The sequence below is a fragment of the Podarcis vaucheri genome (genome assembly GCF_965113315.1).
Source record: "Podarcis vaucheri genome assembly, chromosome: 16".
Taxonomy (NCBI): domain Eukaryota; kingdom Metazoa; phylum Chordata; class Lepidosauria; order Squamata; family Lacertidae; genus Podarcis; species Podarcis vaucheri.
In genome coordinates, this window is record NC_138754.1 from 12079366 (window position 1) to 12091438 (window position 12073).

General features: G+C 48.2%; 1 protein-coding gene across 1 annotated transcript; it reads left to right on the forward strand.

The window, feature by feature from the left end:
• The first annotated feature begins 516 nt into the window (after positions 1-516).
• Positions 517-8839, forward strand: WDR74 (WD repeat domain 74). Its single transcript, XM_082202413.1, has 11 exons — positions 517-673; positions 1815-1924; positions 2855-2976; positions 3680-3743; positions 4870-5013; positions 5472-5573; positions 5854-5954; positions 6559-6614; positions 7285-7427; positions 7692-7748; positions 8229-8839. The coding sequence occupies exons 1-11, from the start codon at positions 613-615 to the stop codon at positions 8415-8417; spliced, it is 1149 nt and encodes a 382-aa protein (XP_082058539.1). The 5' UTR covers positions 517-612; the 3' UTR covers positions 8418-8839.
• Positions 8840-12073: the final 3234 nt, after the last annotated feature.

A 12073-nucleotide genomic window follows, 5' to 3' on the forward strand; every position in this document is an offset into this window, starting at 1 on the left:
TAAGAACTTCGTTCTGGAGGTCCGTTCTTAACCTGAAACTGTTCTTAACCTGAGTTACCACTTTATCTAATGGGGCCTCCCGCTGCTGCTGCGCCGCCGGAGCACGATTTCTGTTCTCATCCTGAAGCAAAGTTCTTAACCCGAGGTACTATTTCTGGGTTAGCGGAGTCTGTAACCTGAAGCGTCTGTAACCTGAGGTACCACTGTATTATTATTATTATTATTATTATTATTATTATTAAGCACCACAATGGTTTCCGGTGCAGTTATTCCTGCAGGGCTCGCCTGACCCTATCCCCATTTCGGAGCTCTATTTGCCCGCAAAATAGTCTCCTTCCCCAGCTGAAACTCACTTAGTGGGGTCGAGGCAGGAAGAAGGTCCATAAACAGCCCCGTCCCCTCGCTATCAGGAAAACAACGGGACCACCAGGAAAGGGGAACGGCGTCCCAGTGGGATTGCTAAGAGTGCAGCACCGAGGAAGCTGCGCTGGCGAATCAGCGCGGGGCCTTAGTAACATTCTCTTCCGGTGTCACACTCTAAAACGTCCGGCTCAACAGGGATTTCGGGACAGGACGAGCCTTGGGAAGTCCAGAGGCGGAGCGACTGTAGAAATGGCGTCTCCGGCGCGGGGTAACCACGTGTGGGTGGGGTCCGAGACGGGCATCCTGAAAGGTAATGGAGGGTCCGGGGCTCGACCGCTACTTGGGGTGGGATGTCTGTTATTCAGCGACGCTGGGGAAACGGAGAGCCTTGTATGGATTTCGGGGAAATAACTGAGGGGGAAGTGTGGGTAGATGCTGCTCCTAGTGGCAGGAGGGGGGTTGAGGTTGCCCGCACCCTTACAACAAATTATGGTGCTTTGGGCTTCTGAGCATGTAAAGAGTGCCTCTCCCCTTTCTGAGGCACGTTTTGAAGGAAGTACATTATAGGTAGTACATGTGAAAGAAGGGAAGGTGATGGGGAAGAGAGGATGGTTTCTTGGTTGGGGAGCGTATATGTGTAGACAATGAATGCTTGTTTGGAGGACGGAAAAAGTGGGATAAACAAATGAACAGAAGAGGCTAGGCTATTCAATAGGCATTAGCCGTAGTGGCTCAGTAGAACCTCCAGCTCTAGAGGGAGTATACCTCGGAATTTGCTGAGGACAAGCGACAGGGGAGGGCAATTTTCTTCATGCCCTGATTGTGAACTTTGTGGAGGCATCAAGGTTTGCCAGTGTTGAAACTGTGATCCTGGAATAGGTGCACTGTTGGTTAGGTCCAGCCCAGTTCATGGTATGCTCTTAATGGGTTAGGGGGAGATAGGGGCACTGTGAATAAGGTCCCTAGACACAAAGGCCAGAGGAGATATAGAGTGAGTCTTATGTGGGAGGGGAATGCAGCAAAAGGCTTTTACATAAATACCTATCACTTACCAGTCTAGTAGCTGGATGCTGTTGCTGTGCCTTTAAAAGGGGCTTGATCAGCTAAGTCTTGTAAAGTGAGAATTCCTTTAAATAATTATTGGCTGGGACTAGTGGGAGTTGTAGTTCAGCAACATTTGGAGGGCCATAGGTTAGTCACCCCTGTTGTAGATCAAGTCCATGTAAAAGGTTACAGTGCCAGGAATGGTTGAGAAGTTGCCAAACCTGCGTCATAAGACTTAGCAAGAGGGAGCTAGATTAGAACACTGCAAGGAGCAGATAGAGGTCCACTAGCCCCTCAGCTTCCCCTTTCCTGGTGGTGAGTGACACAGGGAGAGTTTGTCATTGACCTGTTTCTATTTTCCCCCTTCCCAATAATATCCCTTTCTTTCTCTTTTCTCCTCCTTCTAGGGATCAACCTGCAGAAGAAACAGGCCACAAACTATAAGTCAGGAGATGCGTCACTCAGTCGACATGAAGCTGTTACTGCCATGTGTTGGGGTGATCCCTACGAGTCTGAGGTAATGGGGCTGCCAACTCCTAATGCAGCTGGAAGAGTTTAGGGGACTGGATGCTGGGAAAGAAAAACAGGATACCTCATTGTATGGGAAGCTGCCTTATAGTGGGTTGGACTGTTGGTCCCTGTAGCTCAGTATTGTCAAAAAAAAACCCACAACCTTCCCACAAACCCATTTAAAAGGGTGTAGAATATTAATCAGCCAAAGGCCTAGGTAAAGGGAAATATTTTCACCTGGAGCCTAAAGATGTATAATGAAAGACAAGCCTCCCTCACAGCTCCTTGTGCATAAGATCCCATCTATTCATCTAAGCCATGGGGGAACACTAACAGAAACTTTCCTGAAGACCTCAGAGTTTGAGCAGGGATCATGCAGTGCCTGAAGTATCCTGGACTCAAGTTGTTGAGGATCAGTACAAGAACGTTGAACCTGACCAAGAGTCACGTGGGCAGCCAGTGCAAGCATTTAGGCACAGGAGTTATGTGCTAGCGATAGTCTGTCACCACCAGCAGTCTAGCTGCAGTGTTTGCACCACCTGGAGCCTCTGGAACAAGCCCAAGGGTAGCCCCACGCAGAGCACTTTACAGTAATCAAGTACTGAGGTTACCAATGCATGAATCACTGCGGCCAGACTATCTCTGTCTAAGAGTGGTTGTAGTTGGCATACCGGCCACAGCTGTAAAAGGCCCTCCTTGCCTTTACAGAGTCTTCCTTGTATTGTCTTTTGTGACTGGCAGCGTCTCTCCAAAAGCTTTTCCTACCCCCTGCACTTGAGGGCATTGTAACTGGCGATGGCAGAGGTTTGCACCTGGGACTTATTTTTGCATACATTCTCTCACTGAGGTGCAGTCGCCTCTCTGAAAGAATGCAGCCAGGGAGGTGCACGTTTGTTTCTTAATAGTTTCTGTTTTCTTTCCTTTTGTTTCTTCCCAGGTCTTTGTGGGATGCCTTGATGGATCAGTCAGATTGTTCAGTACTGAGAAGGGCAAGTTTACTGAGTCACGAGACTGTCTAGGAGGCGAGGGACCCTTTTGTGGCTTGGCTGTGCTTGACAAGTAAGTCTGAATCCCATCAAATCCTTAGCCTTCAGGGAAAGGACAGGCTTCATGTCACTTGATATGACGCCCATGGATTCAGCAGGGATGATCCTTGGGTGTTTGTACTTTAGAATGCACTCTCTTGGGCTGCCACACACATACGCACAACAAACTTCTGAGGTAGAACTACCAAAAGTACCCTCTGTGCCAGTCTCGGCACCCGAGAAGATCTGTAGTGAAGGAAGCAATCTTTCAGGTATTTTGGGGCCTAAACCTCAGGGGTCCTAATTGGCTTGTAAGACCAATTCTCCCCTAGCCATGGCCACCTGCCCCAGGTGTGAGGCAGATAAAGATGTAGCTATAAAGGAACAATCAGGAACCTTAATCTGTGCCAGGATGGTTCAAATTCAGAACCTTTTAAGTTTGGCACCCTGCAGGCCCCAGAGATTGCTTCCACTAGGAGGTCCTGAGTGGTGCCGGTCAGCTGATCAGTTGTGACTTCAAGCCCCCTTTCTGATTGAACATTGGCTGTTCAGCACACAAATGAGTGTTCTTTTCACTGAGTTGTAGGAGGTAAGGCTTTGTGGGTTTTTTGCTTCCTTGGAAAGGATTGCCACCAGCTCGTCTTATGCATTCTCCACATTTAGGGCAAATTAATTTCTCTCTACCTCCCTCCCTTCTTATATCTCTTCCCTTTTCATTCTTCAACCAATTCCTACAGTTCCCTCATCACCTGTGTACAGTCTGGTTTGCTGAAGGTCTGGCGGGATGCTTCGTCAGAAAATGTGAGTCCTATCTTGGTGTCTGAGGGAGGTGGGGAGGGGGAGAGATGGGTTCCAGGCCACACAATAGCCTTTTGAGGAGTCACAAATCTTTTTATTGTGTGTTTTTAATTTTTCTAAATATCTTTGCAGTCTTAAGTGCTAGAAACATGTTGGGATTTGCTTGCTGAAAGAGTTGATATGTTCAGAAAGTTAAATTCTGCACATTGTACCCCATACTTGTCCTACCCAGGGTAGGCCCATTGAAGCTGATGAGCTTAGGTTTGTTATAATAATATAATAATAATTTATTATTTATACCCCGCCCATCTGGCTGAGTTTCTCCAGCCACTCTAGGCGGCTCCCAAGTTAAAAACAGTACAGCATTAAATATTAAAAACTTCCCTGAACAGGGCTGCCTTCAGATGTCTTTTAAAGATAGGATAGCTGCTTATTTCCTTCACATCTGAAGGGAGGGTGTTCCACAGGGTGGGCGCCACTACCGAGAAGGCCCTCTGTCTGGTTCCCTGTAACCTCACTTCTCGCAATGAGGGAACTGCCAGAAGGCCCTCGGCGCTGGATCTCAGTGTCCGGGCTGAACGATGGGGGTGGAGACGCTCCTTCAAGTATACAGGGCCGAGGCCATTTAGGGCTTTAAAGGTCAGCACCAAGACTTTGAATTGTGCTCGGAAACGTACTGGGAGCCAATGTTAATTTGAGTGGGACTCCACTGAATGGAACTTAATTGGATTCAACCTATGACTATACTCCTGTGGAACTGCACCTTTTGCACAAAGTGGATTTCTCGACACCCTCTTCGATGTTGGCATATTTTGGGGAGGAACTGAGAGTGAAAGCGGCTTCCCCAAGGCCAGTCATAGCTACCGTACTTAGCTGAGGTTTATGAACCTGCATTTGGCAGGTCCTCGTGTTAGGTAGCCTATCTACATACAGAACCGTAGAATTATTGAGTTGGAAGGGACCCAAGGGCCATCTAGTCCAGCCCCCTGCAATGCAGGAATCTCAACTAAAGCATCCATGACAGATGGCCACCCAACCTCTGCTTAGAAACCGCTAGGGAAGGAGAGTCCACATGTATTTGTCTTGGCTTTGTACATCTCCACTACCAGCTCTATCTCTTGCATTGCAGCTGGAGGTCCAGGTGGGCCCCGGCGTGTGCCGCATGCGCCAGAACCCGGAACAGCCTCACCGCGTGGCCACAGGCGGGAAGGAGAACTGCCTCAAGGTGTGGGACCTCCACCAACCGCAGGAGCCCATCTTCCGAGCCAAAAATGTGAGTTTGCTATACTGTGTGAACAGCCTGGGCTCCTTTCTCCTGTATTAGTGCACGGATAAGGGCGTAAGAAGAGCCCTGCTGGATCAGGCCCAAGACCCATCTGGTCCATCATCCTGTGCCTGTAGTGGCCAACCAAAAGCTGGACTTGAGCACAACAGTAGTTCTCCCCATTGGCAGTTCTCAGCAGCTGCCATTCAGAGGCACATTTTGCCTCCAACTGTGGTAGGAGAACAACATGGCTAGAATCCATAGATAGCCTTTCCTCCGTAAATTTGTCCCATCCTCTTTAAAGGCCATCCACGTTGGTGGTCACTACCACATCTGATGTAAGCAGATTCCATAGTGCAGTTCAGAAAAGATTTTTTTCCTTTTCAGATTCTCCAGGATGTGTAATGTATTGGAGAATGGCACACTCTTCCCTTCGTTCACACTATGCCTTGCCCTCTTGTCAACAGGTGCGGAATGACTGGCTTGACCTGAGGGTGCCTATCTGGGACCGGGACATGCAGTTCCTGCCTGGATCAGAGAAAATTGTTACCTGCACTGGACACCACCAGGTAGAAGCTGGGGAAGACAGATATCTCCACTACATATTTCAGAAAGTTAGCCATTTGTTCTCTATGCATTTGGACATCTCTTGAGATATCCTAACCAAATTTTGCACAGTGCTTCCATGTGTCCCTCGGAACATTGTCCAGAAGGGCTGGAAAAGGTTCCCCATCGTTGCATTATAGCATTTGGGAGTGTTATAGGGTGGTTGCTTCTGTTGTTGTTGGGTCTTTCATCTGAGGCTGAAGACTTCTGCTCTTCATCTTCTTGGTCTTCTTCTGCCTCCAGGTCCGGATCTATGACCCCAGCTCCCCACAGCGGCGCCCCGTGTTGGAAGCCACCTTTGGGGAGTACCCACTCACTGCCCTCTCCCTGACCCCTGACACAAAGTGAGTTTCTCTTCTCCCCAGTGCTTGGAATGAATGAGTTTGGTTTAACAAACTTCAATGAATTAGTTCAAAGATCTCCCCCTACACCTGAAGGCAGTTCCCATAATTGCCAGGTGAATTAAATGTGAATGAAGTTTGTTTCAGGGTGGAACTTGGAACTATTTCCAGTTCATCTTCAGGTTCATTCTATTACATGTGCTTTTCTACTTCATAGATTCCTTGGGCATTTTAAGTTTAAAGATCATAATTGTTGGCGTAAATAAGCTAAATCATTCACATTCCACCATGTGGTTGTTGTTGTTTTTTGTTTATCTTCGTAAGTATATTTAATACTTTAGCAGAGCAGCTTGTAACATTCTGAATGCCGGAAAAAATTGCTGAGGATTATTTGTGTGAACCTGGACTGAATGTGAGCAGAATTATTTCATATTTTAAAGGGACAAATGTGAACTGGAACTAGTTCCTTTTAAAAAAATGAACTTTTCAAGCTCTGGATACAATCCCCAGCCTGCAGAGTCCTTGGCTGCTCACAGCTCAGGGCCTACATGGATGCTGTCCCTTTGCAAAACTGGAAATATATAATTCCTCCTTTTTTCACTTACAGTGCTGTTGTTGTGGGCAGCTCGCGTGGGGATGTGGCAGTAATTGATTTACGGCAAGGTAAGTAAGAACCAGGATGATGGAGTGGGGAGGGAGTTTTGGATTTGAGGAGAATCTGGAAAGAGAGTTGCAGAGGAGCAAGGTGGGCTAAAAACGGAGGGCAGAAGGAGATATTGATGTACAGCTGGAGAGGCAACTCTTTGATGATGGGAAGGTTCTTTAAAGCGAGTTGCAGACAGCAGCATTTGGCCGGGCAAAGTTCTCCTGCTGTGTTTTTTTAATCAGAGGTTGTTGCCAGCCTTTGTGGTCACATTTTCAAGCTGGGGTTGCAGATGCCGCACTCTCACTCTGAAACTACACACACCCTTGTTCTGTGAGGCCTATTCTGTTGGCTACAAGATGGTTCCGTACCCCAAGGCAGACCAAGTGGGGAAACATGAACCGTAGACCACCACCTCCCTTGGGATCCTGTACTTGGAATCTTGTAGTCTATGAACCACAGCCATGTGCAACAGACTTAAAATTTCCTGTTTAATTCCACACAAGTGGAAGAAAAACCTCACAGTTTTTTCTTCAAGTCTGCCTTTGCAACAATATCTTACTATATAATATAGTTGTAAGGCTGTCACCAAGCTGCAGTTCACTACATTCCAAATTCCACACTTGAGAAGTGTAGCCACGCCATACCCACCGCCCTCGTAACTCAGCCATTGTTGTCGTCTTGTGGCAGGGCGGTTGCTGAAGTGCCTCAAAGGCTTCGCTGGGAGTGTCCGTGCCATCCAGTGCCACCCTGTGCTTCCGCTGGTGGCCTCGTGCGGACTGGACCGCTTCCTTCGTGTGCACAACCTCCAGCACAAGCGCTTGGAGCATAAGGTGAGGAGGAGCCCAACACGACAATGTTGCTGCTGTTTGCATATAGATTGTGGGGGAACCTCCCATCAGCGCCAGCCAGAATGGCCAACATTCAGTATTAGTGGGTGGTATGATTTTGGATTCTCGACTCCCATCATCTCTAGCTATTGGCCATGCCAGCTGGGGCTGATGAAGCTTGAGTTCAACAGTGGCTGGAGGACATCAGGATGAGGCAAGCTGGTGGCCTCCTCTCTGCTGCTTAACTGAACTATGTCTCTGTTACAGGTGTATCTGAAATCTCGATTGAACTGCCTGCTGCTAACCAGCAGAGAAAAATGGGAGGTGAGTCGAAGGGACCGAGGAGGAGGTATTATAATTCCTGGTTGCCATGAGGCTCTGAGCACGGAGCGGGAGAAGGGTGTGGGGATTGTTCTCTCTAACAAGTTGAATGCTTGCACAGATGGAAGATTGTGTAATAGCACATTTAATTTCACCCTCATACGTAAAATAGGCAATCAAATGTGATGGGTTGTATCATCTTACTGAGAGTATGCCTATTAAATTAACCAACATTAGGGCCCATTAATGTCAGTGGACCTACTCTGAGAACCTAGTTAGGTGCCACACACTTATTGTAACAGGAGACATGAGTCAAGAAATCATGGGCATGCCTGTGTTAAACAGGTGCCTCTTTAAAAGCCGGCAGCATGCCAATAGAGATGGGCACTCTCATATTTCAGCAGGGAGCGCATTGCATGCCACTGATGCCACTAGGGTGGCCTGAATTAAGGTGCAGATACATCCTTGATCTTCTTTCTCCAGGATGAAGGCGCCGACCCTTCAGCTGACCTCCAGAGTGACGTGAAAGAGGAGGAGGAGGAGGTGGACGAGATCTGGAACTCAATGGAAGTGGTTGCCGCCAAGCGGAAAGCAGAACGACAGCCATTCTCTGACGTGGGGAGGGACAGGGGCCTGAAAAAGCCGAAGAAGATTAAAAAAGCTGAATCTTGAGATCTGGGTGGGGAGGGGGTTGAAATGACATTTGCCTTTTTAATAACGAAGGAGGCAGGCATCACCGAAGTACCTGAATCTCAGCCTTGGAGATAGGTTTGCCACAAGCAAAGGCCTTGGCTGGTCATGGGAGAAAAAGAGACAGAAACATTGTGAGCTGCTTTCTGCTGCCTCGTAGGACAGGTTTGCCATGGGGGCGGGGGGCTTTTAACCTCATAGCAGCCCCAGGTTATTTTTTGGATCTGGGGAGCTGGTGTGGCAGGAATGTGAAGTTTTATAGCAGGGGCTTCATTTCAAGAACCTTATGGAGACAACACATTTCCCCCCTGCATGGTTGAAATTCTCCATTTTCCTTCTCTCATTTTGGCTGCTGTGCAGTTAAGACCGCTTGAAGCTATTAAAAAGTACCTTCTTGCACAATATGTTCTGAATGTGGGCTATATTTCCCCTGTGCGGGGTCTCGGGTAGGAGAACGTGTCACCATTCCCTGTCCTGCTTAGCATTTCCATTTCCTTTTTATTTTTAAGGAGTGATGTGTGGAAGCAACTTCTAACTCCCAAGTTTGGGACCACTCAGGATATTATTATATTCATATTCCAACTTTTCCAGGCCTCAGTGGTGGCTTACACAAATTGAAACAACACAGATAAAAGTTGAAAAGTAATTAAACGATCATAGAATTAATACAAAAACAACTTATTAAAACACAGATAGTAAAAATAGCACAGCACTAATGGAAGCCCTTTCCTTTAAAAAACAAAAAAAGTCAGTTCCCTAAAGCCTACTAGAATAAAACATTGTTTTCACCTGCTGGCAGAAGGATAGCAAGGAGGGAGCCAGCCTAGCTTCACTAGGAAGCGAGTCCCCACACCTGGACGGCCTTCTTCCACATTCCCCCCAAATGTGCCTGTGAGGGTGGCAGGGCTGAGAGAAGGGCCTCCCCCAAAGATCTCAGAGCCTGGGCAGGTTTGTGTGGCAGAATATGGTCCTTCAGAGAGCCTGGGCATAAGCCGTATAACGCTCTATAGGTCATAACCAACACTTTGAATTGAGCCCAGAAACAGCCAGTGGAGCTGTCGAAAAAAGGGAGTAATAGGCTCCCTACAACCAGCCCCCGTCAAGAGTTTGCCTGCAGCTCTTCGTTTGTTGGAGTTTTCAAGCACTTCAAATAAAGCCCTACATAGAGCATGTTGTTGTTGTTGTTTAGTCATGTCCGCCTCTTCGTGACCCCCTGGACCAGAGCACGCCAGGCACTTCTGTCTTCCACTGCCTCCCGCAGTTTGGTCAGACTCATGCTGGTAGATTCGAGAACACTATCCAGCCATCTCGTCCTCTGTCGTCCCCTTCTCCTTGTGCCCTCAATCTTTCCCAATATCAGGGTCTTTTCCAGGGAGTCTTCTCTTCTCATGAGGTGGCCAAAGTATTGGAGCCTCAGCTTCATGATAAAAGCACTCATTCTACTCATGTAAAAACACCAGGCAGGCCCCACAAATAACCCAGAGATGCATTTTAAATAAAAGGACACATTCTACTCATGTAAAAACACGCTGATTCTCGGACTGTCCGTAGGCCGGATTTAGAAGGCAATTGGGCTGGACCCAGCCCCCGGGCCTTAGTTTGCCTAAAGGTAAAGGTACCCCTGCCTGTACGGGCCAGTCGTGACTGCCTCTGGGGTTGCGCGCCCATCTCGCCTAAGAGGCCGGGGGCCAGCGCTGTCCGGAGACACTTCCGGGTCATGTGGCCAGCGTGACGAAGCTGCTCTGGCGAACCTGCACCAGCGCAGCACACGGAAACGCCGTTTACCTTCCCGCTATAAAGCGGTACCTATTTATCTACTTGCACTTAAGAGTGCTTTCGAACTGCTAGGTGGGCAGCAGCTGGGACCGAACGACGAGAGCTCACCCCGCCGCGGGGATTCGAACCGCCAACCATACGATCGGCAAGTCCTAGGCGCTGAGGTTTTACCCACAGCGCCACCCGCATCCCTTAGTTTGCCTACCCATGGTTATATCCTTCATGAGCTTCCCAGAAGCCTCTGGGTTGTCCACTGTCAGAAATAACTGAATACAACCCCTTAGCTCCACTGTGAAGAGACCAGTTGAAGTCAATGGACTTGTTAGTAACGGCCAGTGATTTTACTGGGTCTGAGCAGTAAGAGTGAGCTGGATATCACTAATTCCTGAGGGGAAGCCACTGTGGAGACCTGCCTTCAGCCAGGGACCAGATGCCTAATTACTTTTTTACTGCCAGTTGGGGTGAGTTTGTTCACCATTGGCTGTGGCTCCACCAAAAGATAGGTTTCCCTGCCTTCCACCCCACATTGGTCTGTTGTAGTTAGAGTGCTGTGGCACGTTAAAGGCTAACAAATGTCATGGCCTCATATTTCAAGGGCTAGAGCCTGCTTCATCAAACATACCTTTAATATGATCCAGCAAGAGCTGCTCATATTATTCCACATCTTTTTTTTATGTGCTATTACTACAAAGAAACAGGGACGCGGGTGGTGCTGGGGGTCAAACCACAGAGCCTAGGACTTGCCGATCAGAAGGTCAGCGGTTTGAATCCCCGCGACGGGGTGAGCTCCCGTTGCTCGGTCCCTGCTCCTGCCAACCTAGCAGTTTGAAAGCACGTCAAAGTGTAAGTAGATAAATAGGTACCACTCCAGCGGGAAGGTAAACGGCGTTTCTGTGCGCTGCTTTGGTTCGCCAGAAGCGGCTTTGTCATGCTGGCCACATGACCCGGAAGCTGTACACCGGCTCCTTCGGCCAGTAAAGCAAGATGAGCGCCGCAACCCCAGAGTCGGCCACTACTGGACTTAATGGTCAGGAGTGCCTTTACCTTTACCTTTACTATAAAGAAAGCACTTGAATGCCCCCCACCACAAAAGACACTTTTATCAGTTTTTATTCATATTCCCATAAAAAAAGCTTTTTAAAAGTTAGACTTAAGGTTCTACTCAAAACATTTCTCTTTAGTTCTTACATTTATATCCCACCGTTTTCTCCAACCATTTATGGTTCTCCCCTTTTCATTTAATCTCCAAAACCACCCTGTGAGGTAGCTTAAGATGAGAATGAGTGGCCCAACTCATTGAGTTTCATGGCCGAGTCGGGATTTGAACCCTGCTATTTCCTGGTCCTGTTCCAACGCTCTTACCACTGTACCAACTGGGTTTTTAATCATAACAGACTAACACAGCTTTCATACTATATATTGTAGAGCCAGTGTGGTGTAGTGGTTAAGAGCGGTAGTCACGTAATCTGGGTAACCGGGTTCGCGTCTCCGCTCCTCCACATGCAGCTGCTGGGTGACCTTGGGCCAGTCACACTTCTCTGAAGTCTCTCAGCCCCACTCACCTCACAGAGTGTTTGTTGTGGGGGAGGAAGGGAAAGGAGAATGTTAGCCGCTTTGAGACTCCTGAAGGGGAGTGAAAGGCGGGATATCAAATCCAAACTCTTCTTCTTCTTCTTCTTCTATGTGGTGCGGTGTGGGGTTCAAGAGTGCTGGACTAGGACTTGGGAGACTGGAGCTCACATCCCAACTTGGTCACCATGCTGCTGTCTCTCAGCCTAATCTGGGCATGGGGAACATTTAGTCACCCCGGTGTTGCTGAACTACGCCATTGGCTATGCTAGCTAAGGCTGATGGGAGTTGTA